This window comes from Gopherus flavomarginatus, chromosome 4 (assembly GCF_025201925.1).
Source record: "Gopherus flavomarginatus isolate rGopFla2 chromosome 4, rGopFla2.mat.asm, whole genome shotgun sequence".
NCBI lineage: Eukaryota > Metazoa > Chordata > Testudines > Testudinidae > Gopherus > Gopherus flavomarginatus.
Genome location: NC_066620.1, coordinates 96,066,403 through 96,093,830, shown reverse-complemented (window position 1 = coordinate 96,093,830; position 27,428 = coordinate 96,066,403). Strand labels below are relative to the sequence as shown.

General features: G+C 42.9%; 2 protein-coding genes across 5 annotated transcripts in view; one reads left to right on the top strand and one right to left on the bottom strand.

The window, feature by feature from the left end:
* The window catches only part of SYTL3 (synaptotagmin like 3), a 76,989-nt gene extending 57,231 nt beyond the window's left edge, over positions 1-19,758 (top strand). For all 3 annotated transcript variants that reach the window (XM_050949638.1, XM_050949639.1, XM_050949640.1), the window contains 8 exons: positions 1,581-1,724; positions 4,444-4,622; positions 9,402-9,504; positions 12,384-12,554; positions 12,826-12,940; positions 14,293-14,401; positions 15,806-16,011; positions 19,402-19,758. In XM_050949638.1, the coding sequence (XP_050805595.1) occupies positions 1,581-1,724; positions 4,444-4,622; positions 9,402-9,504; positions 12,384-12,554; positions 12,826-12,940; positions 14,293-14,401; positions 15,806-16,011; positions 19,402-19,523 (1,149 nt within the window). In that variant the 3' untranslated portion in view covers positions 19,524-19,758. The remainder of the gene's footprint in view (positions 1-1,580; positions 1,725-4,443; positions 4,623-9,401; positions 9,505-12,383; positions 12,555-12,825; positions 12,941-14,292; positions 14,402-15,805; positions 16,012-19,401) is intronic.
* A 1,559-nt stretch (positions 19,759-21,317) lies between these two features.
* Positions 21,318-27,428, bottom strand: part of EZR (ezrin) — a 53,716-nt gene continuing 47,605 nt past the window's right edge. For both annotated transcript variants that reach the window (XM_050949664.1, XM_050949665.1), the window contains exons 10-14: positions 26,372-26,502; positions 25,452-25,612; positions 25,013-25,105; positions 23,406-23,657; positions 21,318-22,760 (exon numbers count right to left, since the gene is read on the bottom strand). In XM_050949664.1, coding sequence (XP_050805621.1) covers positions 22,596-22,760; positions 23,406-23,657; positions 25,013-25,105; positions 25,452-25,612; positions 26,372-26,502 — 802 coding nt within the window. In that variant the 3' untranslated portion in view covers positions 21,318-22,595. The remainder of the gene's footprint in view (positions 22,761-23,405; positions 23,658-25,012; positions 25,106-25,451; positions 25,613-26,371; positions 26,503-27,428) is intronic.

Here is a 27,428-nt window from a genome sequence, read left to right as displayed (position 1 = left end):
AGTTGGTACAAGAGCTGTACCAGGGGAAAGAATTGTTCCCAGGCCTAGAAGGTGTCCAGTCTGAGAAAAAAGCTTACTGAAGCATCTCTGAGGGTGAGATTATCTGTATTCAGTTTAATTAGACATAGATTTGAGTGTTTTATTTTATTGTGCTTGGTGACTTACTTTGTTCTGTCTGTTACTACTTGGAACCACTTAAATCCTACTTTCTGTATTTAATAAAATCACTTTCTACTTATTAATTGACCCAGAGTATGTATTAATACCTGGGGGAGCAAACACTGGGAGTTGGGCATCTGAGTGTTAAATACAAGAACACTTCTGTTAGTTTCTTTCAGGCAAACGTGCAGCTTTGGGGCAAATAATTCTGCCCCTGGGTCTTTGTTGGAGCAGATGGGAATGTCTGGCTCAGCAGGACAGGGTGCTGGGGCCCCGAGCTGGCAGGGAAGGCAGAGGCAGAAGTAGTCTTGGCACATCAGGTGGCAGCTCCCAAGAGGGGTTCTGTGATCCAGCCTGTCACAGGTGTGTAACCTGTTGTTCAGTATGAGGTCTGTTTTCAAATTTATCTCACCATTTCATCTTCATCCATGGCCATTTTTGTAATTCTTTCTACTAGTAGTACAGGAAATCCCTGTGATTATTAAGGTCATTTTATCCCCTCTCTGTGTGCAAATAATTCTCACTAATGTTGTTGGCTCATTGAGGGAGGAGTATTCTCACTAGTCCTTTGGTAATAAACTCCACCAAAGTGTTTCTTCAAACAAATATATATTCCAAAGTGATCTTTTCTTTCTTTCCTACTGCTATTTTCCCACCATGCCCTTGATGAAATGTGTTTCACAGACTGTATTTTCTTGGAAGAACAGAGGCTGATGGATGGGAGATACTGAGGAATCCTACCTCATCTCTTCATTTTGCCCACACAGTCAGAATTTTTATGGGGGAGTGGAATTTAAAGATGTGCTGCTTGGAACTCCCACATTCTGGACTATAGCAAAGTTACGGTTAAACAAACATTGAGTGTTCAGCCTTTCTCTGGAGTCACGGCTAAAGTAAGACTTATCAGTCCATCCTTGTACTGACTCCTTCAAGTTACGTTCATTCTGGTCTTTCTTTACATAGATGGAGACAGGCATATGCCATGTATGCTGCAACCTACAATTTGTAATTTCCTGGAAGAAGAGTTCTTTTGGCAAAGTGCCAGGATTTTGGGGGTTGGGGTGAAGTTGTCCTAATGAGGCCTTTTATTAATACACTGCTACAGTAATTACCTTTAATTGTAGGTGCCATATTAGCAATCATCATATGGTGGAGAATGGCATGTCCACCACACAAGATTATGGATATACTATGGACAGGGTGGAGCAGCAGTGGATCAACCAGTGTGTGTACAAATTACAATTTAGTTATAGACCTGTTCCTTTGTCAAACAGTCTCCCAAAGCAGGCACACCCATATGTGAATTGTAGGTATTGACCATATATTTATGTGGCAGAACACAGGGGGGAGGATGGTGGGAACCACCAGGCACTTGATTTAACAAACAAGTGAATGGAAATTCAATGCTACATCTCTTACAGATAAAAAATATACCAACCCTTCAGCAACTCATCAGTGGGACACGGGACGACAATGAAGCCTTTACCAAAAGGTATTGCAAGCAGGCAGAAGATATTCCAACCAGTCCCATGAGTGACACCGTGTTCTGCGGTGGCAAAAAGCATGTAAGTGTCAACATGAGATGAAGCAGAATAGAACAGTGGTGTAAAATGGACTGAAGTGTAGGAGTTAAAAGCTTGTTCAGTATAGCTTGTGTTATGGATTATGCTCAGAAATAAGAAGAAAATTCTACTTTAGTTCAGATCAAGGAAAGACTGTCTGTCCTTGGCATGGTCCTTATAGCAGTGGTATAAGTTTACTGCAGCATAAATACAGCTGAATGAACTGCAGTTAGCTGAAACATCAGGTTAACTGAAATTTAATTAATGTCCTCTGAGGTGTGCAAACTCAACTGCCTCATTCTCTTCACTGAGGATAGTTTATAGAAAAGGACAAAAACATTAAAGCACAAAGGTGATCATAGTCATTAGGGATGGAAAAGCCTTTCTAAATCATTGACATTTTCTACAAAATATAGTTCCCTGACTGATGACATATCATCATATGCACTTGATCTTAGCCAGAAGGGAGAGAAGAAAACCAATCAGAGGTGAATGCAACAAGGGTTTTAAAGTTTATTTAATTAGCTGTTATGTTAACTGTATGTCACTGAGGGTAAAGCTTTCAGGGCTTGGCTACACTGGAGAGTTGCAGCGCTGGTGAGGGGGTTACAGCGCTGCAACTCAGGATGTGGCCACATTTGCAAAGCACAGCCAGCGCTGCAACTCCCTGGTTGCAGCGCAGGCTGTACACCCGGTCGTGCCTCGGGTGTAGCAATTCCAGCACTGGTGATGCAGCGCTGGTCAGCAAGTGTGGACACCACCAGCGCTTTTATTGGCCTCCAGGGTATAAGGAGGTATCCCAGAATTCCTGTCCACAACAAACCGGAAGAAAGGGGGAGCTCGGAGTTCAGCCAAACTGCTTATTTAAAAAACAAACACAGCTCCTGTTTGCTGAGCGAGCGGAGGCAGGCAGGGGAATTACTTTGGAATGTTCACAGCTGTTTGCTTGAAGAGAGAAACAGCACGCTCACACGGCAGAGGGGGAGGGGGAAGTCCGTGTTGAGCAGATGCTTATCTGGTCTGACGGCTATTTAGGAGTACATAATTTGCATTTAGTGAATAAGAGAGGGGTGGGGGAAGGGGTCAGAACTTTTAAAATGATTGAAGGTAGGCACTGTGTGTCTTCCAGTCCTTAGAACTTGCAAGGCAGGGAGCTGAGAACAGTGTCAACTCCAAAAATCCACTCTCTCTGTCTCCCCCACGCTCCCTGTCACATTCCACCCCACTCCCCTCTTTTGAAAAGCACGTTGCAGCCACTTGAATGCTGGGATAGCTGCCCACAATTCACCACTCCCAACAGCACTGCAAATGCTGCAAATGTGGCCACACTGCAGCGCTGGTAGCGGTCAGTGTGGCCACACTGCAGCGCTGGCCCTACACAGCTGTATGAACACAGCTGTAACTACCAGCTTTGCAGAACTGTAAGTGTAGCCATGGCCTTTGACTTCAGTCAAAGACATTGTTGTGAATTTTGAAATTGTTGCTTGGCAAGCTGCACAAATTAAAAATAACAACTGCAGTGCAGCGAGATACAATCTATTCTAAACATTAGCCTGTGTGATTAGCTGCTCAGGCATGCAAAGTAAGAACTCCTTGGTTGGGGGTGTAGAATAGGGCGGGACTATTTTTTCAAAGGAAGGGATGTCAAATAGTGATGACACAAAGGTGTTAGTGTCAGAAGAGATTGCTGTAATAACAAGATCTTAAGAACACACTTGCTGGTAACAGTACTTAAAGGGAAGCCCTGAAGCACTCACATTAAAGCCTATAGTTAAAAAAGAATGGAGAGGAGAGACCAAAACTGTCTTGAATAAATACATAGTTCAATATGTTGAGAGCTAGATTACCCCGTGCAGTTATGGAGCTGCACTGTGGCACAGAAAGGAGTAAAGCCTCTGTCTTCACCCCACCTTCAGGGCCTGTGTAAGGGCTGGCCACAAGTGCTGTCTGGGCGCTTGGGCGAGCGCAGAGGCTGCACCCCAGAACCTCCCCCCCAAGGAGGGTAAAGAGTGGGCAAGAAGGTATGGAGCCATGGGTCCACCTCCCCTATGCACTGGTACCCAGTGCTGGCTGGCTATGCAGGAAAAGTATGCTATTCCTTTTAAATATGCCACTGGGGAGCCCTAGGGAACATTTAATAAGTGACCCTCTTTGTTTCCTACAACACTTCCTCAGGCTCTTTCTAGGGTTGTGTACTTCAGCACTGCCTCTTACTATGGGCTGCATACTACAGACACGGTCTAGCTGTACATTTTTAGATGTTTGGGACTTTGGCCATTGACATCGGTGGGTGCCAGTCAGTCCAGTATCCATATTGTTCCTATCACATGCTTTTTAAAAAATCCTCTTTTTGGTCACATACTAATTTTTTGGGGAATCAGATAGAGATATGGTCTCATACAGTGAGTGCCTAAAGGATAGTTATGGTCAGTCATGTATGGGGGACAGAGGAAGACACTGCCCTTACCTCATGGAGCTTACTATACAAAGATGGTTAATTCTGTATAGAAAAATGAACTAGTAGAATTTCAACAGAAGTTATTATTTAAGGCCTAGTATGGATAGTGAAGAAATAGCTTTATGCACGTATTGTGTTGTTTCTGAGTTGTTTGCTATAACTTTAGCAGTCAGTTTGGTGCAAAGATATTAAGATTTGAGGGGAAAAAACAATTTTATCTTATTGGATTTGAACTCCCTTTTTTTAATCCTTGTCTTTTCTTAGGGCAGTTTATATAGCATTAACAGCACTTGCACCGAGGCTGGCAATTTTGACACGGCTAATGTCACAGGAGAAATAGAGTTTGCCATCAGATACATCTTTAAAACCTGTACTTTAGAAGTCTGCATCAAGGCCTGCAAGAACCTGGCTTACGGAGAAGAGAAGAAAAAAAAGTGTAACCCGTAAGTGTTTTTGTATCAAAAGAAAAAGCCAAAAACAAGGTGTTTAGTTTTTCAAGATACACGTGTGTGTGTGTCCGACTTGCCACTGTTTACTATACACATATCAATTTATACAGAGGCCCAGATGTCAGACCATTAGCACTTGAGTTGTGCCTGCAAAAAATGCTTGTACACTCATTGTCTAGTGGTTTCAGCATGAAACAGAAAAGTTGGTAGATCTATGTTCTATTCCCGACTGACTCACTGCATGACACCGGGCAAGTTATTTAACATGTCTGTGTTTGTCGTCTTCAGCTATAAAATGAGAATACAAATCTCTGCTTTTGTAAAATGCTATGACAGCTAATGATAATTGCAAAATATAATTTAAATAGTACCTGTGCAAAAAGTACTCATTTCTGTGTATGAAAGATGCCTGTGTATTTTTTTTCAGAGTAGCAGCCGTGTTTGTCTGTATCCGCAAAAAGAACAGAAGTACTTGTGGCACCTTAGAGACTAACAAATTTATTTGAGCATAAGCTTTTGTGGGCTACAGACCCACTTCACCGGATTCAAGTAGTGGAAAATACAGTAGGATGATATATATATATATATATATACACAGAGAACATGAAACAATGGGTGTTGCCATACACACTATAAGGAGAGTAATCAATTAAGGTGAGCCGTTATCAGCAGGAGAGAAAAAGAACTGTGTGTAGTGGTAATGAAAATGGCCCATTTCCAGCAATTGACAAGAAGATGTGAGGAACTGGTGGCGGGGGGAGGAACATGGGGAAATAGTTTTACTTTGTGTCATGGCCCATACACTCCCAGTCTTTATTCAAGCCTAGTTTGATAGTTTCCAATTTGCAAATGAATTCAAATTCAGCAGTCTCTCACTGAAGTCTGTTTTTGAAGGTTTTTGTTGTAATATTGCGACTTTTAGGTCTGTAATCGAGTGGCCAGGGAGGTTAAAGTGTTCTTGAACTGGTTTTTGAATGTTATAATTCTTGACATCTGATTTGTGTCCATTTATTCTTTTATGTAGAGACTGTCCAGTTTGGCCAGTGTACATGGCAGAGGGGCATTGCTGGCACGTGATGGCATATATCACATTGGTAGATGTGCAGGTGAACGAGCCCCTGATGGCATGTCTGATGTGATTAGGTTCTATGATGGTATCTCCTGAATAGATACGTGGACAGAGTTGGCAATGGGCTTTGTTGCAAGGATAGGTTCCTGGGTTAGTGTTTTTGTTGTGTGGTGGGTGGTTGCTGGTGAGTATTTGCTTCAGGTTTGGAGCTTGTGTAAGTGGGGACTGGCCTGTCTCCCAAGATCTGTGAGAGTGAGGGATCATCCTTCATGATAGGTCATAGATCCTTGATGATGTGCTGGAGAGGTTTTAGTTGGGGACTAAAGGTGATGGCTAGTGGCGTTCTGTTACTTTCTTTGTTGGGTCTGTCCTATACTGGGTGACTTCTGGGTACACTTCTGGCTCTGTCAATCTGTTTCTTCACTTCAGCAGGTGGGTATTGTAGTTGTAAGAATGCTTGATAGAGACCTAGATAGAGATCTTTGTCTCTGTCTGAGGGGCTGGAGCAAATACGATTGTATCATAGAGCTTGGCTGTAGACAGTGGATCGAGTGGTGTGGTCTTGGTGAAAGCTGGACGCATGTAGGCATGTAGGTAAGTTTAGCGGTCATTAGGTTTCTGGTATAGGGTGGTGTTTATGTGACCATCGCTTATTAGCACTGTAGTGTCCAGGAAGTGGATCCAGGTTGAGGCTGATGGTGGGGTGGAAATTGTTGAAATCATGATGGAATTCCTCAAGGGCTTCTTTTCCATGGGTCCAGATGATGAAGATGTCATCAGTGTAGCGCAAGTAGAGTAGCGGTTTTAGGGGACAAGAGCTGAGGAAGTGTTGTTCTAAGTCAGCCGTAAAAATGTTGGCATACTGTGGGGCTATGTGGATACCCATAGCAGTGCCGCTGATTTGAAGGTATCTGTTGTCCCCAAATGTGAAATAGTTATGGGTGAGGACAAAGTTACAAAGTTCAGCCTCCAGGTTTGCCATGACGTTATCGGGGATACTGTTCCTGACGGCTTGTAGTCCATCTTTGTGTGGAATGTTGGTGTAGTGGGTCTGTAGCCCACGAAAGCTTATGCTCAAATAAATAAGGTGCCACAAGTACTCCTGGTTTTTTGTGTTTTTTGTTTGCAATGTAGGTGCTAATGTTGGAACGTTTAACTCAGTATCTCCTCTCTGGTTATTGTTTTATTTATGAATGATTCTCTCTGTCTTTCCATGGCAGGAGTCATTCATGGAAATTCATCGGGCAGAATGTCCAGCTGTATGGTTAATGCTGGACCCTACTGTAATACATTGTTTGAGTGTATTTGGATCAGCTGGGCCAACACTAAGCATTCTGGAATTCCAGAGTTATGCTTAGATTCTACCAGAAAGAATTTGGCATTGAGTCTTTTGCAGAGGAGGATCATAAAACTGACCTCTAATAAAAGGATCCTTCTTGGAATGCCAGCTAATGCCATGGCACAGTTAGGGAATATTTAATAAGTGACTGAATAACCCTTGAGTTTCCTGGTGGCGTAACCGGCATACAAATCACCAAAAATCTGAGGCCATGGCTACACTAGAGAGTTGCAGCACTGGTGAGGGGGTTACAGCGCTGCAACTCAGGATATGGCCACACTTGCAAAGCACGGCCAGCGCTGCAACTCCCTGGTTGCAGCGCTGGCTGTAGACCCGGTCGAGCCTTGGGTGTAGCGATTCCAGCGCTGGAGATCCAGCGCTGGTCAGCAAGTGTGGACCCCACCAGCGCTTTTATTGACCTCCGGGGTATAAGGAGGTATCCCAGAATTCCTGTTCACAACAAACCAGAAGAAAGGGGGAGCTCAGAGTTCAGCCAAACTGCTTATTTAAAAAACAAACACAGCTCCCGTATGCTGAGCGAGCGGAGGCAGGCAGGGGAATTACTTTGGAATGTTCACAGCTGTTTGCTTGAAGAGAGAAACAGCACGCTCACACGGCAGAGGGGGAGGGGGAAGTCCATGTTGAGCAGATGCTTATCTGGTCTGACGGCTATTTAGGAGTACATAATTTGCATTTAGTGAATGAGAGAGGGGTGGGGGAAGGGGGTCAGAACTTTTAAAATGATTGAAGGTAGGCACTGTGTGTCTTCCAGTCCTTAGAACTTGCAAGGCAGGGAGCTGAGAACAGTGTCAACTCCAAAAATCCATTCTGTCTGTCTCCTCCACGCTCTCTGTCACATTCCACCCCACCCCCCTCTTTTGAAAAGCACGTTGCAGCCACTTGAATGCTGGGATAGCTGCCCACAATGCACCACTCCCAACAGCGCTGCAAATGCTGCAAATGTGGCCACACTGCAGCGCTGGTAGCTGTCAGTGTGGCCACACTGCAGCGCTGGCCCTACACAGCTGTACGAACACAGCTGTAACTACCAGTGCTGCAGAACTGTAAGTGTAGCCATGGCCTGAGAGTGTGGTGTGGGAAGTTCCATGTAGTAGTGAACATTACATTCTGTATTTGGTGTAGAGAGTGCTGTCTCTCAGCCAGTAGGAAAAAGTACAGGCATTGTTTACAGTTAGAACACTTGACACAGAAGTTGGCTGGGGTAGGTGTTGTTTCTAACTATGCTATGCAACCTGTCAAAACTGTCAGCTTGTTGGCTGGTTTGAGCTATGGCTGGTTGGTTTGCATGACTCCCTGAAAAGCCTTGCTGAAAAGGCTTTTAAAATACACCCAGTACAAAGGGGCTTGGGAAGCACAGGGAAGCAGTGCATTGCTGCTGAAAGCTACAACTGATCTTCAGTTTCCCCAGAATGTAACCCAGACTAGTTTAACAGTGCTAGACTGTTATAAATTAAATATAAAATACTACATTTTTAAAGAATATTCTGGTAGAATTTGTCTCCTTCACCACAGGCCCTACAAGCAGATAATAGCCATAATGCTATTGATCACCTTTGGCTCCGGATTCATACTCCATGGTATAGACCATTGTCTGCCCATAGAATTCTCATTTGGAGAGAATATTGCTTAACATGAGTTACTTACGTGACAGGGGCCCTATGAAATTCACGGTCCATTTGGTCAATTTCACTGTTACAGGATTTTTAAATTATCAATTTTAGCATTTCAGATATTTACATCTGAAATTTCATGGTGCTATAACCATGGCAGTCCTGACCCAAAAGAGGGTTCTGGTGATGGTCGCAAAGCTATTGTAGGGAGGTTGCGGAATTGCCACCCTTACATTTGCATTGCTTCTGATGGAGGCGCTTCTTTCAGAGCTGGGCAGCCGGAGAGCAGTGGGCAGTGCAGACATGAGGGTCACATGGTATGGGAGGTGATCATAACTTTTTGGGTGCGGGAAGAGCCGGCCTTATGGGTGGATGATTGACCAGGGTCCCATGGTCAGGGTGGCACTATCATCCCCCCAGCCCAAGGCCCCTTTAGCAGAGACCAACGATTGAGAGGTCGTGGAAACTGACCTGCCCTCTAACTCTTAGAGATGGTGTTTTTCAGTCCTATCCTGATCAACTGGACAGCATGTGAGGAACACTGCACTGTATCTGTTGATTAAATAAAGGTTGTCAGGCACCATTAACCAGCACTGAGTATACCCTGGAAAAATTCAGAATGTGCCAAGGATTAGAGAGTGGAGAACATGCTGCTTTATTTCCTTCCCTTTCTTTCTCAGTTTGAACTGTCCTAAATTTTGCTCTCTCCCCCCAACCCTCTCTCTAATTGCAAGGTATGCAAAGATTTATTTGCTTCCCGATAAATCTTCTCGGAGTAAACGGAAGACAGCTGTTAGAAAGAACACAGTGGATCCGGCATTCCATGAAACTTTAAAGGTGACTTGTAAACATTTGTGACCTGGAAAGATCTCTCACTTGCATAGCAAAGTCTCCACTTCTGGTGTCCAATCCTACAAGCTCTCTGTTGAGCGGAACTCCCTTTGACTTTGAGAGCCCTGTGCAAGGGTTTTTACAATTGTGCCACACCCTTCAATTCTTGGGGTCAAAGTGAACCTAACTATTAGCTAATGGTGGATGCCAATCAGAATAAAAGCAGCCTCTTGTTCATTTCTGAACAGCTCTATTAATAAGCTGCAAGCTGACAGAAAAAAGGAACATCTGGCTCTGTCCATAGAAAACATAAAGTTGACTGAATTCTGTTGCAGTTTCTGGCTAAAGAGATCGGAAATATGGTAAAAGGAAACTCATATCTTTTTATAGTTACATAGACTAATTGTGTATATTACAAAGGAAAATTAGTACTTTGTACTGTTATCTGTTTGAACTGACAGCTGTTTTGTGAACGCCAAAGGGAGTGTCTCTTTGCAATTTGCTACATGAATCACAGCTATTCCATTAATTCCTATTGTGCTCAAAGGAGCGATCGATCCTATGCATTAGTTTCCTCCTTTTTCTTCCCCACCACAAGTGATGTCTCATTCATCAGTGTTTGGACTTGTTCATTTACAACACATTAATCATCACAGTAGAGAGTAAGAGTGGCTGTAATTTTTCATTTTCAAAGTGCTTTACAGCATTATTTCATGAATCCTTACAGCACCTCTGTGCAGTCCGTAAGTGTTGTTATCCCAATTTGACTGAGGGGGACGCTGAGTTTGAATGACTTGCTAAGGTTGCAGTGAGTTACTGACAGAGCTGGGATTAGAACTCAGCTGTTCTTACCTCTCATCCGGTACTAAGGCCATTCATTATGTGTAACTGAGGGATTGCAATGATGTGCAAGTTAGTAAGAGCCCCAATGGAATCTGATGATGTCTTTTATATGGGAGGGGAAAGATTAATGCCCAGACTCCTCGACTCTAATAAAGCTGTAGTGTTTGTGCCTCCCCTGAGTCCATAGAACCAGCAGGGGTGTGGAGTGGCTGATGGTGGGGGAGGATCTCAACAGGTAGAGGAAAGCCCCAGATTTGGACTCTGAAGTCCCAGATTCTGGCTAGCTTTGTAGAAGATCTCCCGCTCTATGCTTCTCTGCCGTATATCCCCTTTCATGGCAGTATGGCATGGCTAGTGCCCCTTGTCTGCTGGCAGAGATGAGCAGAGGGGAGTCACTGAGGGTGCAGCAGGCGTTAATGTCGCCTAAGGCTTTTCCTACTGATCAACCATAATTTTGGGGTGTCTTCTCCCTTCATGGCTTGCCATGCCAGCTTTGAGCCTCTGAGATGTTTTGCAGAGGAGGGCAAAGGTAGTTATGTAGAGTGGAGAAGTGTCCAGTGTAGCTACTTCCCTTTCTGCATGGCTCCCCTGTGACTTTTTGCACAGATTTATTCCCCTCCACATTGCAAAGTGAGAGAAGGGGGTGAAGCACATGGGCCATTGTTGCTAATTATTGTAGTACAATTACAGAGTAAAATAGGATAGGGTCTTGCTCAGTCTGCAGTGAAGAATAACAGGGTGGGAATGGGAAATATTCTAAACTGTGTGAGGGAACCATGAGACAATATGTTATCTTCAAGACCTCTCGCATGACATGCGATGCAGAAATCAGATTCTGGGCCCAATCCTGCAGCCATTACTCAGCCGAAACTCCCACTGAAGCTCTCTACCAGGACAGGCTCCATGACTTCAGCATGTTCACTTTACCCCTGTACGTGTACTTAAAGGACTGTTCATAAGCCTGTTTCATTTAAACATGTGAGTGAACAGTCCAGTAGTTCTTGTTGTAAGGAGCAGATCAGTGTGTTTTGGCACACTCTGTTTCAGGAAAGATTCAGGGCTGTGTTACCACTGAGGATTGGCCCACTTCTAACACAGTGCACAGGTGGCAAAGAGAGGCATTATGCCTCTGGCAGTGTATCAGCCCTTTCACTTTCTCAAACACCATCCAATCCATAAATCTAAATAGCCCAGGTAATTTCCAATTGGTGGCCTCTACTGTGCTCTTGCTTCTTAAAGACGTGTGCAGTCATACAGGAGACATTGTCCCTACATCTTAAGGAGGCCAGAAAACAGGCTTTGGACCCAAACTTAGATTTGATAACATAAAAAGGGTTTTTACACAGAATGTATTGGGCCTAAATCTCATTTATACTGGGGCTCCTTTACTGTGCCCTGGCCCTGTGAAGGGACTTAAAGCAGCAGTAAATGGACAGTTACCCCACTTTATGTGGCCAGCGCAGTGCAAAGGGGACGTTGAGTAAACGAAGATTAGGCTCACTGTGAAGAGAACTGTTTTCGTGATTCTTAAAAATAATTCAATTTAAACGTTATTTTTCTTCACTTTAAATATTAATCTGCACAGTGCTGCCAGCCCAAGCACAACTGCATTAGGCTAGTGCTGGAAGACTAGAATGTGACATTGGCCTGTCCAGTGTTGCTGTCTCAGCTGAGCAAGGTGCAAAAAGCAAGCAAAGAACAAAGAGCATGAAAAGTTATTTACATTCTTAAATTCAGGTTATTCATCTAAGGTGTTAGCAGCACAGGTAATGACACAGGTGGTCCTGTTTTATTTTTGTAATGTTAAAAGTGAGTGAATACAATGTTTTAGAAGTGAGGGGCCATTACACTGCTAGAGACAAGCATAATGTGGGCAGACAATAAGCAGATTTCCCAGTCTCAGCTCAGATAAAGCTGCTCAATCTAGATCTCCATGCCTTCAGCAAGTCCATTCTTGGGCTTCCTCTGAGCAGAGACCGTGATTGTGTTGTGATTGGGTCTTGCTTTCATTAATCCTGTACTGCTATTTATCTTTTTTCTAGTATAAGATTGAATACTCCCAGCTGGAAACACGACAGCTTCAGATATCTGTGTGGCACTCAGAAACACTCAAGCGAAGGGTGTTCCTTGGAGAAGTGGTTGTTCCATTGGCGTCTTGGAATTTTGAAGACAATTCAACACAGTCATTCAGTTGGTACCAGCTTAAAGTGAAGGTGACTCCTAGACTTTAGGTTATCATTATGATTTTTAATTTTCCAAAAGATCTGTGTTTTAAAAAAATAACATATAGTGAAAGCTGTATCAGGGCCCACCCTTTCTAGATCATGGGGAGGAAGGATGAAATTTTGATGTAGCAGGCCAGTCCTGCCATATCAGCATATGGGCGGGAATGTTCCAGATATAGGTGAACAATGAGAATGAGGAGAAGAGGAGGTGGTCTAGGATGATCATAATAATACAGACTTTGTGTCTCTCTCTTTTCAGTCTGGAAAGCCTGAAGACAACCTGGTTCAGTACAATGGAGAACTCCTGGTGTGTGCAAAACTGATCTTACCATCCCAGTCTGAAAAATGCCAGTATGAAGAGCAGATGAGAGGAGGTACAAAGTATTTCAGCCTTGTGTGAATTACTCTGGCTGAGAAAACAAGGAGACAAACAAAGTATTTGTGTGTGCAAATTTGTGTGTGCATCTGGGTATAAACACTGCCTGCATAGGGGCTTATTCCTGCTTGACTAGATAGCCCCTACATATTGTGGCACGTATTGTGTTGTGATTATGTAAATGGTTAGAAGCCTTTTAAGGTAAAACAAAAACTTGGTAAAATTATTTGAATTCCAGACTTGTCAGTCTCACATTTTCTCCTTTTCCCACCAAAAAAGCAGGTATAAATGTGCTTATTAAAGAGGCTTTGGCATAGTGCACTCAGATGCTCTTGAAGCAAGCTTGTGCCCTCAGACCTCTGGCAGTGCACCTCATTCCTGAGCTGTAGCAGGCCAGTTATTCAACTCCTGGACCCCTCTGGAGTTAGAGACTCAGTTTTGGTAAATCAGGTGATGGGAAAATGTCTGCTAGGCACAAGCACTGCACTCTTCAGCCTGTTTTTGTTCCTCGGTGAAGTTAAGTTTAACTTTTCATTCTAACTGGGATTCAGTGTCTGTAAATGGTGCAGTCACTGCTGAAGGAAGTAAAAACTGTAGTGGGTCGATGATTAGGACAGCTTCACATTCTTTTGCTCACTGGATAATAGTAAGCACTGCAGGGCAGAGCTCCAGAGGTGGCTACATTGGCTGTGTTAGCCTCCTACAGCAGATCTTCTAGACATTGAGGTAGGAAGGAAATAGTGGAAAGAGCAAGTTAGTTGTTAGTTTTATTTCTTTCTGTCCCTTGGATCCCCATCTCCTCTCCCTGTACCCCAGTCACCATTTCCTTCTTGGTTCAATCTTTCTCCTCCCTCATGCTGTCTGTTCCCTCTCTCCTCTGTACACTCACCTGTGTGTTCCTCCTCTGTCAGCCTCTCTTATATACACACACACACACACACACACTCTCTCTCTCTCTGACAGCGGCAAGGTGCATCATATTGTGGGTTGTGCCAACTGTCCCTGCTGCTGGTTCTGCCTCAGAGTAAAACTATGGGGCGTGGATTGCTCCTGGATCTCTGCAGGTGCACTTGGGGGCTTGGTCTTTGAACAGACCCTGCCTGGTAAAGCTTCCTCATCATCATGCCACTGATTTTCCTCCCTCCCTCCATTTTTTTAAATCACATACTGTAAAAGTTTTCAAACCTTTCTTGTTGTCTAAAATATCTCTCCAGTTCAGCAAACACGCTGCACATCCTCACTTCAGGGAAACAATGCTTAGTAACTTTCCTTCCTTCCTTTAGCTCTGTGTTAACTAGCCAACCATTTACCCACACTGGTCGCTAATTATAAGCAATGTTTCTGTTGTAGGGAGAGAAGACCAAGCGTCTGCCGATGGCCAGCTTCACCTTGTGGTGCTTGGAGCCAAGAACTTGCCTGTGATGAGATGTGATGGCACTTTGAACTCGTTTGTTAAAGGGTATGTTTTTGAGATTTAACACTTCAGATTTAGAGTCTTTTAAAACCATCACCACTTATGCATGGAGCTAAACACATACCAGGGAGTAGATCTTTGAGAAAGAGACATTACACCTGAGTATGAAGCCAGATTGTGGAGTCCTTTCTTATGATGGTGAGTGTTTACCTAAGTAGCTCCTGAGATTACAGCACTCACCAGCGTAAGCAAAGTAGTCACAATCTGACCCTTAGGCCCTGTTCAGACAGATTTAGGATTTGTGGTAACTCCACCAGTTATTGGGATTTAATTTCTGCTTTGAATACAGAGGTTTCACAGTTGCAAAAGTGTTTAAATGTTAAGTTCTGAAGCAGTAAAAGGAAACACTTAGGAAATGTGCTTACAAACTACAAGGGAGGAGAGCCACTCCTGTCTTCTTAATTCATGCTTTGAGCTGTGCTGTTGCAAAGTGAATTACAGCACAGTGTAACTCAGTGGGAGAGGTAACCTATTATTCTACTCATTCTAGGCATTTCAGAAGAGTTCTTTTATTACTATGACTATGTCAGAATGTTTGGAACTGATGTAGGTGACAAGTACACATATCTGTTGGAGACCACTCCCATCCTGCCTTTGTCACAGTGACTAGGAAGGGTGCATTCAGTGAAAGCTGTCACTTAGTTTTGTATGTGAAACCCTATTATGTTCAGTCGGCATATCACAGGAACACGTACCCCATGTACACTCAGCTTTACTGTCATTTTGTATTACCTTCCTAATACGTTCTCACTGCGCAAGCTACGATGGAGCTAATCACATTTCCTGCTCCATCACTTCAGGGGTCAGGAAGGAATTTTTCTCCCATTTGCAGCATTGCAGAGTTAGCACTATGGGGTCATTTTACCTTCCTACAATCAAGCATTGTACACAGCAGGATGTTGGATACCTGTAGTGAGGGTGTGTCTCATACCTGATAAGAGCCCCTTACCAGAGGTGGAATGGTCTCTTTAGTTTTGAGAGTGAGATTCTGCTCTTAGGCAGGCATTGTTGGATGGGCTGGGGAAGCAGCTGCTATTGGCAAGCAAAGGCTGCTACGGTGTTCCCTAACAATTGGATCCACAAGCAGAGCCAACGGAGCTCATTCTTACTCCCCATACAGGTTAATGGGAATAGATCCAATAGATCCACTGGCTTCAGTGAGAGGAGAATCAAGCCTACAATTTAAAAAAAAGTGGTGTTAATATACCACCATTTTGCACTTATGCCTCACTTTATCAGTCAAAGCATTCCAATGAGAAGTGTCCTATCTTATTAGACTAAATGCTTTTCCCCTCATGACTGTAAGATACAGGTAGAGAAGAGGTGGGTGAGCTAATATCTTTTAGGTCAGTGACCTCACCCAACATCTATTTTATTCCTTTTTGGAAGTTGTCTCACTCTCCCAGACCAACGTAAGATAAGACAGAAGTCTCCTGTTCTGAAGAAAGAAGCCTGTCCTCAGTGGAAGCACCTGTTTGTCTTTGATGGCGTGACCCCATCTCAGCTCCGGCAATCTTGTCTGGACTTGGCCGTCTGGGACCAGGCATCTTTTGGCTCAAATGACCGGTTCCTGGGGGGAGCCAGGCTTAGCACAAGTAAGTCTTTTATCATTAAAAAATTGAAGACAAAGAAACACTCCAATATTCATTTTACATAACAATAATAATAATTTACAATGCAGTAGCAGTTGGAGCCCCACTCAGGACTGGTGCTGTGCAAATACGCACGCACAAACACCCCTTGGCCCAAAGCACTTACAGTTATAGGCCTTGATCATTCAAATATTTATGCATATGCTTCACCTTATGCCTGTGAAAAGTGCCACTTAAGTCAGTGGGGCTCCATGTGGGCACAGGGGTCTGTTAACTAGGGGCAGGATTTGGGATCAGAGTCTAAGAACACAGACAGCAGACCTATGAAAGGCAGGGGCAACCACCTGCATGTACAAGTGTGATTTAAAAAATAATTACAAATAAGTAAAGTAAGCGCCAGCTCTCTTCATCTGCCTCTCATTCTGTCCAGTCTTCTTTGGCTATTTTCTTACAGATTCAGGATAGAGCTAGGTGTGGAGGACAAGTTTGAGGAAAGAAGGGGGGAGTGGTCCCAATCTTGCAAGCACTTATGCCTTTAACTTTTCTCATGAGTTACTCTCATTCAGTAGAGCAGGTGTAAACTTAAGCATGTGCACATAAGTGTTTGCCCAGTTGGGGCCTTACTGGTAACTTCATCTTAGAAGAGGCAAGGGTAGAACTCTGTTCTTTTTCAGCATTTCAGAAAGCTCTGCCTGGGCTGTCCCAGGCAGCTTGTGGGCCCCTGATTTCATATGCACCCATTGTCAAACACTTTCCTGCTGTCCAACAAAGAATGGGCCTGAGAATTTCCTTTGAATCACTCCCTACTTGGAGTTGCTCTCTGCCTGCGTTAGCTCCTGCCAGGCTTTCCCACAACCGTCCTGCCTTTGACATGCCCACAGACCAAGTCAAACCCTAACCTTTTACAGCTTGGCTAATTAATGCTTTAAAAGCAAAGCCCACCCAGTTAACAGAACTCAGAGCGTCACAACACCGCACTCACTTTCAGTTACCAGCAGCCTAGCAAGCACCCCCTGCTATTTGCATCACTTAGGAAATTGTGCAACTGCTTCATTTCCATTTTAAAATGCAGAGATTTAGTGCATTAAATCTGAACGGCATTCATAAATGCCCTCTGTATTTAGCCCCAGGGTTTATAGGGGTATTTGTTTTTCTGTCCTCATTTTTTTTCAAGCTGCTGCATGAAAGTTGTTGGGGGTGGGGAATAGCTGGAAATTGTGGTGGCCTGGGTGAAGGACATTGGAGGGTCAGGTACCCAGGAAGGCAAGGGCCCTGCTTTGGTGTTGTAGCAGAACCATTTGAGCTGGCAGCTTCCCTTAACGTAACTGGCAGTGAAATGATTAAGTGGCCAGATTTAAATTGTCGTCAGTAGGGGCAGAGTTCAACTTGCTGACAGAATGTGAAATCTTCCCCTTTAGCTCCTGGGAGTGAGCAGCATTTCAGGGTAGCTGCCAGCTCAGGCAGGCAGCCCTACACCAGTTCATGTTCTTCAGAAAGACTTAACCACCAAAGCTCCAAACATCTCTTTACTGAATGAAATCTTAGCTGCTGGGGCCAGGGGCAGGTGCTGCAGCAAATTCCTCAGGGGCAACCGGACAGTTTTCTAAAGGTTACTAGAGCCCAAGTAGCAGTGTTAGCACTGGATAACCTAGCTTTTATCATCGTGCCTGCCAGCCTTAATGATGAGCAAGCCTCTGTCAGATGTGCTGCATCGCTTGGCCCTTTGAGTAACTTTGCTGCTCCACTGCAGTTGATTAAAGGTGCCTCAGGTTCACCTAAACTTTTCCTATGGGGATGAATTCATCTGGCAAAGGCTCGGCCTTGTTGGCTTTGTTCAGTGAGCTGTAGGGTATGTCTACAGGGCAGCTAGGCAAACAAAGACAAAGACTTGCTCTGCTCCAGCTAAGGTGCTAAAAATCGTAGAGGGGCTAGGGTGGTTCATGCAGCAGGCTTGGGCCAGTTGTGCAAACACATACCCAAGGGTTGGGCAGGTTTGGACTTGGGTGACTAGCCTGAGCTACTGCACCTGCCACTACACCCGCACTGCTAATTGTAGTGTGCTGGCTTGAGGAGAGCTAGCCCATGGCTGTCTACCTGTAGCTGCCCAGCAGCTGGAGGCTTGCTTCACCCGTAAGTGTTTTTGAAGGTTTGTTTGCCCATCTGCCAAACACACTGTGCAAACTGAAAAACAGTTATCTACTCAACTGCCTCACACAGCTGCTGTATTTCCATTGTCACCAAATACAGCACCAGCATGCCACTGAATGTAGGTTCACTCTGATGCAGAGTAGTGGAGGCCTGCTCTTAGAGCACCCCTCAGAGCAATTGTACCAAAAGGGCTCATGCTTTGAAGATTTTAAGACACGAGACCAGTGATTCTGCTAAGTAGGACAGTGCAATATACTTCTCTAGCAATGGAATTTGCTGCAGAAGCCACCTCTTCCTTTAAAACTGATCTGTAAGCTCCATGGTTAAAAATATGGGCTGTATGTAAACCAATGCCTGCTCTCCTAACCATTAACAGTTCCATATCTGAGTGGGGGACTCTGAAAATAAGTGACAGTACATGTCCATTCTTAGTTATTTTACTGCTGATTATTTTAGTAGAAATGCCTAGGAAGAGTACTTATCCTAATCTGCCTTCCTGGGTACCAGAAGCTCAAACACCCTAGCTCAGTAGTTCTCAACCAGGGGTATACAGAGGTCTTTCCAAGGCTATGCTGTCATCTAGATATTTGCCTACTTTTACAGCAGGCTACATAAAAAGCACTAGCAAAGTCAGTACAAACAAATTTCAGACACTGACTTGTTTATACTGTTTATGTAAGATATGCTGAAATGCAAGTACAATATTTATATTCCAATTGATTTATAATTACATGGTAAAAATGAGAAAGTAAGCAATTTTTCAGTAAGCGTGCTGAGATACTTACAAAATCAGAAACTAAGTTTTTAAGTGAGGTGAAACTTGGGGTATGCAAGACAGACTCCTGAGAGAGAGGTACAGTAGTCACGAAAGGTTGACAATCTCTGCCCTACCCCACTTCCTCACCGACAGTTTCTGTGATACAGTAGTGTTACAATCTGATAAATTGTGTAATAAACCCAAGCATGGCTATGCTGATTTTAAATTTTCCATATTTACATCAATATACTTCTGTTTAAATGGAGCTGCCACAGCAATCAAAGTCCTTAATGCAGAATTTAAATCCAGATTGCTGCAGAATAAATGGTGTCTTCACTGTACTGAATTAAATAGTTTGACACTTGTGGATCTAAGGATGGAGTTACATAATGAGACACAAAGCATTAGAAGAAATAATGGAGAACAGAGATAGGGCAGAAATGCTCATGTACACCTAACCTTACCCTTTTGTTTCAACTTTCCTGTAGAAGAACCATCTGGCACCTGGGATTCAGACCCCCAATCAAAATGTCAGTGGCAGAAAATACTCAGCAGCCCAAACACTTGGATAGATATTACATTTACGCTGCATTCAGATATGGACACTTAAGTCCTACTAGCACCCATGTGACAAGCATATCTTCCACACGTGAGCAGTCTGAAAGTATTGCCCAAGCATTGTACTCAAGGTTAAGCAGCACAGCATGCTCTCTGATCACTTCTGCCTTCTGGAAAGAAACATACCTTTGAAAAGAGCTCTCCGCACGTAAGCCACTTATCTATACATAAAACAGAACTGTGTAATTAGAATCATTACAAAACTAATAAAATATTAAACTGTTACACTCCAGGAGCATTTAATTAAAAAAAATCCTATGGGTGATTTTTCATCATGAGCAGCCTGGTGAGACTTAGCAGCAGCAGCCAGCTCAAATGTGGTGGTGGTGGTTTGGGGATTAAATGATGCATCGTTATACTATTACAAAAGGAGAAGCAATAATTGCTGAATTGCTTCAACACTTGTTGCCAAAAATGTTACTATGGTCGAAGGCCATCTGTTTGAGTACAGAGGAAACGTCTTCACATTCCCATAGGAAACTATGACACCTGAAGCATTGATGGAGTCTGGCTTGCAAGTTGTTTGCAGTACAGTTACTAAAAAAAAGCAAAAAGATGTCAAGGGGACTGCTGGAGAGAGAAAGAGAGAGAGCACGCGAGCGAGCGAGCATAAGGTATCCTTCCAGATGTTAGTCACTTTGATATCTTGGGTCTGCAAGAGAGTTTGGCACTCAGTAAAGACAAGACAATGTGATATGCATGTTAAGAGAGTCTGACTCAAGACCAAATATTCTATAGAGCAGAGATTCTTCGTTTTTTCCCCCATAGTGTGGCCATGTTTTAATAAAGATGGCGTCATTAACTGTCCATCCTTGTAGCTAACAAGAAGGAAAGCATACTATCTTTTAATGCAAGTTAGCAGGCAGGCAGCAAGTGCTCTATAGAATACTGATGGTCCATGGACTACTGTTTGGAAACACCTGCTCCAGGCTATGGGAATGTGGGGTGGAGGTTTGTAAAGGGTGCAGGGGTTGCTGTTAGTTACTTGCTTGTCTCCCCAACTACAGAGCTCTTAGTCCCAGAGGCTGGGAAGTGCTTGAAGCTGTAGAGCCAGTTCAGGAGGGCTGCAGAAATGTCATTTCTATCACAGAGCCAAGCTCAGGGGCATGCTGAGAAGCTGCCCTAGGACTGGATTAAGGCAGTGCAGGAGGGGAGTGACCACCCTGTTAGTGATGCAGCAAATGGGGCACTCCTCACAACCCATTCCTGATTGAGTGGCAGCCTACTGGAGAGCTGAGAGGTCGGCCTTTTGGCCAAAGCCCTGTCTGCCTTTGGTTACAAAATTTGCATCACTTCAGATGAAGACATGTGAGTACCAGTGGGAGGCCTAGAAAGGTGAGGCTCTTGTGGCTGAAACCATTTTTACTGCTGTGTTAGTTAGCTTCAGCAAGTCTGACCGCAGAAAGCAAGCCTACCTTAGAACAAATAGCAATTTGTTGTGTGAAGTTTTTCCAGTGTAGACGCAGTCTAAGATCAAGAGAAGTACCAGTTTCCTGGTGGATGCATCTTCTCTGCAGTGGGCAGAATTCTGTATCTGAAAGGTCTCATCCCTTTCATTCCTGCCCTCTGATCACACATTACTGCAAAAAGCAGTTGTCTTCCTCTTCCTCGCACCTCACTTAAAGAGAAAGTGTGTCCCCCCCCAGGACATTTCACTGCGAAGCTGCAAATGTAAGAGTTCATATTTCCAAAGTGAGAAATGTAGAGCTGCACTGTAGTTTAGCATACATACAGCACTGCTGGGGTTAAACACCCAACACGACACAAAATACACAACTTCAAATCCTTTGTTATCTTGCAGATCTTTTATTCATATTCATGTGTTGTGAAAAACCCACAACACTTTGATATAAAGGTTTAACGTTACGAGTATAAAGCAGCATTGGAGTTGTAAATGGAGGAGCAGAACCAACAGAGTGATATTCTAACAAATTTTCAAAGATGGGGTGGAGGTAACAGGAAGTCTACAAATGCTCTTTTCATGGACAGAATAAGAGGGAGATATAAACAAACAATCCCTTCATAGTTGGAGTCTGAAATATTAAATCAAATATTTAAAAAAATTAGAAAATTTGTTAGAAAAAATAGGTGCAGTAAGATTGTATGTACTGAATTGTGCATATATCAATTTTATTTGAAGTAAAAATCACTTTACAAATGTTTTATAGCAAGTAATCAGTTTTACACTGCTTCTGTAGCACAGACTAAATATATTGTTTAGGCAAATTTTTACATATGCAATTTATTTTAATACTAAATCTGAAAGGTAACAAAATATACAGAGCAAAACTTTCCCCCTTTTTGAACTAGTGTTACAATCCATATTTATATATAAATACTACACTACAGCTGATCATTAATTAAGCTGGAGTATACAACACATCAACAAGTGTATGAGTCCAACAGAATATTTGCCTACCTATGGAAGGAGGGTATCAAAGAGTGTTCCTATACTGCATTTCGTCTGAGTGATCACTGCAGGAATTTCTCCAATTGAACAGAGCAACAACAAAAAAAACCCGTCACACTTATATGTAGACATAACAGATTTCCAGATGGTTGCTGGTACCATTTTGTAAAATTATAAACAAGGGCCTGCAGGTCTTTGCTGACAAAGCATAATGTAGAATTAGTCAGGTTATATGCTGTACGTAAAGAATGTAAAGATATATGGCACAAAAATTCACCCACAGCATTGTGCTTTCATTTAAAAAGCTGAATCCAGATGTACCACCTATCACAGCATATCATCTTTACGAATAGAAAGATGTAGTATTAAAATAAACCCTGCTTGAAAAAAATGGACGTGACTTGTAGGCCTTTTGGCACTAGGATATGAATGAGCAACAGTTATCAGAATTGCTTGGCTGACAGACTTAATGGGCAGTCACCACCTTTTAATAGTAAAAGCTGGAAGATAAGCTGACAGTGGGAGCCTCTCTAGGTTTAGAGCATTTGTTATTTATATATATTTAGAGGTTATACAGTGACCCCTCAGAAAAGGCAGATTGTATGTTAAGATTTGCCTTTCCCATAGTCTTGCCTTCTTGGCTGTAAAGTGCGCTTACATGGCCTCAAACTCATCGATTCTCTGCTTGGTGTTGCCCTGTCGGATCTGCCTCAGCGTCTTGTACTTGTCACGTCCCTGTCGCATGTTCTCTGTGTGGATCATGTCGTTGTGTGTTCTCTTGTTTTCATCCCTGGCCTGGGCCAGCTCATCTGTCAGGGTCTGCAACATTGAGTACAGGATGTCACAAATCTGGGTCACACATGAAAGACCTGGATCTCAAGAGTTTGACAGAGTCAAGCATTAATAATGTTTTAGAGGCTTTTGACGACATCCTTGGGATGCAGAAAAGTATGAGGAAATGGGTGAACTGGAGGTCTGGACATTTGAGTATTACAGTGTGCTGACTGAACACTAGCTATCTGAAAGAACCAGAAGCATCAGTGCATCCCTACTGTCTGAGTAATAAGAAAAGTCCATATGTATTGCATGAAAATCAATCATGTTAAAGTACAGGCACAGATGGCTTTATGTTCAAGACTTCTTGTAGGGCTTGTCTACATGGAGATTTAGTGCCTGGCAAACCAGAGTGTAAACCTCAAGCACATTAACTGGCCATGTGGACCCTGCTGCTGTGTATGAACAGTCTGCAGTGCACAGAACAGATCCCAGCAGTAGGTCAAAGTGCACTATGAACTTTTAGTGTGCAGTAGCAGAATCCTCACAGCGTGCTGCACACTAAGTTTCCATATAGATGAGCCTTTAATATTTTACATACACCAGTTTGGGAGAGTCGTGCATTTAAACAGGGCTCAATTTTCAGCAACATTAGATTTAAGTTTTCTCCCAATAATTTTGTTTTCTTACCATCAACTGCCTCTGAACACGCTGATTCTTCTCTGCTTCAGTAGTGCGTTTCTCTTCATTGCGATCACCCAAGATGCCTTCACTTGAGAACTCGGCACTGTAGCCTGAATATTCTGTTCCTTCATCATGCAAGTTATCATGGACATGGTAATTCACTGGCTCATAGACAGGGGCTGGTGGTGGAGGTGGGGCAGTCATTACCAAATGTAGCTCTTCTTTTGTCTTCACTAGGTCATCTTGGGCTTCCTTGGCCTTTAAAATTGGAAACAAAAAAAAAATGGGCACAAAAGCAGATATGAGAAGTTTATTTAAACCCAGCTCAATGAACACACTGTAGCACCCAAAGGGGAAGGGACAGAAAGAAAGGGGCATGTTAGAGTGGTTGGATATTTGCTAACCAGAAGACAATGCTTTCAATATTCTCTTCTGTATGGTGAGATTAAAAAAAAAATAATTTTTTATTAGGATTGTGGATGAGGCCAGTATAATTTCGCCAAGCAAGAGTCTTCCTCCAACATAGAATGATGCCTGAAGAACTACTAGTATGGTAGGGGAATGTGGAATCTATATTTATAACATACTGCTTGTCAAATAAAAAGAAGTTGTTGGTCAGCCTTAGCTGGGAAGTCCCTACAATGAGAAATTACATTCCTAAATTGTGGGACTTTAAAGAGGTGTGTAAATTGTAAGAAATTGGGCTTCTTGCTTGCTAAAAACAGTTCTTCCCTCCTCAGGGCTAGCTATGGTCTTGTGGGAAAACTGAACTCAGCTTCCAGAAAATGTATAAGAGGGGGCTGTAATACTGTGGCAAGCTTCAACTTCAAAGGTAGCTGAAAAAAATGGAGAACTGTTGGTAAGACTTTGGGCAGTTTTCACTGAAGTTTTGAAATATCCAGAATATCCCCAGCCAGCTCTAAACTCTTGGATTGCTATCAGATCTCTAATCAGTGTTTAAAAAATGCTAAGAACACACATTTTCCTCTACATGGTAATTATTCTTGAACAAAATGCTGCAGGTTTGTTTTCCTAGAGGTGCGAAATAGCGAAGACAAAATAGAAAACTAAAGAGTGAGAAAATGTTTTCCAGCTATAGTGTTTAACTTATGTTGGCACAAATATTACTACACACTTAAGGATCTTCCAGATTTGCTCTCACTTCTGCTGCATTCCATTATGAATACTTCAGTCCCCCGTGGCAAGAAAAAAAGCGGCACTTTCCAATAGCACAAAGTTATTGGGACCACATTAGTGCTGTTACACTTACTTTGTCCATTTCTCTCTCCTTCATTCAACAGTTTCATACACATACATGTATCCTAAGATGCCCAAATACATTACAATCATGACTCTGTAGTTAAGATTGCATTCTAAGTTGTTATATAGCTCACTGGTTGGAGTTTTGAGAAGAGTCAGATTTGTTGGAGGAGGGAGATTACACATTGCACTTTGGGTTGGAAGTTAATAGTTACATTCATAAATTCAGCATTTCCATTAGGGCTTTACTAAAGATTCTCTTCTGTGGTGTTATACAAGGCTAAGCAGATTGGTACATTTTACTTATTCAAGTTTAAAGCTCTGGATCAATTTAGGAAAGTAGAGAAACTCACCCTGTGTTGCCATTCTTCAACCTCATTCTCTTTACGCTTCCTTGCTTCTTCCAGGAGAGCAATCTTGGCTGTATATTCTGCAAGCTCTGTAGCCTGTTGAATAGCAAGGCTAGAATTATACTTGGAGCTCTTTCAATAATGCGTTTGTGAATGAGAAACATGACCCAAATGTTACATGATTTTGTGAATAGATTCCTCCACTGTGATAAAGACTCCTTTAAGTTATGGGCAATTTGCAGTTATTTGGTAGATCATTTGAAAAGTTTCCCAGTCAAAATTGAGTCCATGATTATGCTACTGCAGTGCGGCCTCTGGCCTAATGGTTCATGTCCTTGTATCCAAGACTTTATTTAAAAATATGCAGTAACAAGCTCACATGAACTGAAATATACAATTCAAGGCTTTATACAGGAAGACTCAAAAAGCCTATGGTTCCTACCAGCTGTTCCTGGCTCTTCATCTGGTCAATAGTTTGCTTCTCCAGCTCTTCTTTGGCTTGGAGAGCAGCCAAGCGCTCGGCCTCCAGACGTTCAGCCTCCTTCTCAGCTCGCCTCCTCTCCTCCTCAAGCTGCATGGCTTTTTGGATCTGATCTGAGAGCTCTGTAAAGGCAGAGGAAAGCAGTAAGTCAATGAGTTTAACTAACCTCTTCACAAAAGGGGATTTGCACCAGTGTGCAAATATTTCACTCCAGTCTTTTATCCACAAACTCCAGCTTGGTTTAGGAACAAGTCTAAATGCAGTTACCTGACACATCATACGCAAGACATCCGTAGCTTGTATTCTACATAATAGTCCCTTTCCAGAATGTAGACACAGAGTTTAATTGTGGGTTTTACTCTATATTGAGGAAAACATGGCAACTCCAAAGCCTTAGAATATCAGTTTATGGAGTAGGACTGGATTGCTGCTTCTGGTCCTCCATATTTCTCTACACATTGGAGGTAGGGAGGACAGACTCCAATTTCACTGATGTCTTGTTAATGAAGCATCAGGTGTCTGGCAGGGGAGTTATGGGAGGGACCATTAAAAGCTACTTGAGTGAGAAATAATTGAGTCAGTCACTGATGGAAGTGGCCATATTACACTTTCCTCCTATGGGAAAGCGACAAAAGTAAAGGTCACTTGACATCTATTTTCTCTATACAATAGCTGGTGATCACTGCACTGAAAAGGAAAGATTTCACTGTCCCTGTATTTATACATGCGCACAGATGCACTGGTAGAAGTCCGTTCTGTGCAGCAGATCAAAGTGTCACAAGATGGAAGCGTTTAGGAGAAGGGCAGCTATCAAGTAGAAGGTAAAGCCCAGTGTGTGGGATCACCTGTACCCTGCCTGCTGACCAGTGCAAGCCCTTTACCTTTCTCAGCCTTCTTGGTTTTTATTTCGTACTCTTGCAGTCTCAACATCAGCTCCTCTTTCTCCCTCAACATCTGCTCCTTCTCTTTTTCAATGGTCTCTCTCTTCTTCTTTTCACTTTCTAACTGTTGCCTGTTAGAGAGAAATAAACAAGTTTAGAATCTAGGAAGGGAGAAGTTTGCTTGCTCCACTGAATTGCATCCATGCTGCAGGAGGCATGGGCATCTCTGTAGAAAGCTCAGTGAAAACTGCTGGTCAATGGCAGTCAAAAACTACATTAGGGGGTCCTTTAGGATGGAGACTGTCTTTGTACAGCACCTAGCACAATGGGTCCTGGCCCATAACCAGGTAATACTACCAAGGAATGGGATAAGTTATATACTTTCCATCTTTCTTTTCCAAGTCAATGCTACATCCTACCCAGGAGCACTGTGTTAAGTGTTGGATACCCCACTGCATAAAGGAGGATTCACATACAGTTGACAAAAACAATCAGATGCAGTGTAGTTGTACTTGTGTCTGTCTCAGGATATTAGAGACAAGGTGGGTGAGAGACAAGCTTTTGAGGACCTGAAGAAGAGCTCTGGATAAGTTTGAAGGCTTGTTGGATCATCTTCTGTTGGTGAAACAACAGATCTCTCCCACCTTGTCTCTCTAAAAAAATGATCAGAGGCATGTAAATACTTCCAGATGTAGAACCATTGAGAAGATTGGTACCATTTAGTGTAGAGCACAGTTAAACAAGAGACCTGCTAGGAGTAACAGGCATAGGCAAATCACATGTTCCTATATATCCTCTCATAATATAAGATAAAAGACAGCAAATTTAAAAACTGACAGAATGGAATACTTTTCCTATAAGACAACCAACCAGCAGACCTACTTGCCTCTAGTAATCGCTGAGGCCAAGATTTAAGCAGCATTCAAGGAAGGGATTAGAAATAAGATAAGAAGAATAAAATCTTGGATTTTAGATTTTGTGGATAAGAAGAATATCTAGAGTTACATTAGATACACAAAAGACTTTAATGGATATAAATACTCATGCTCTAGGACAT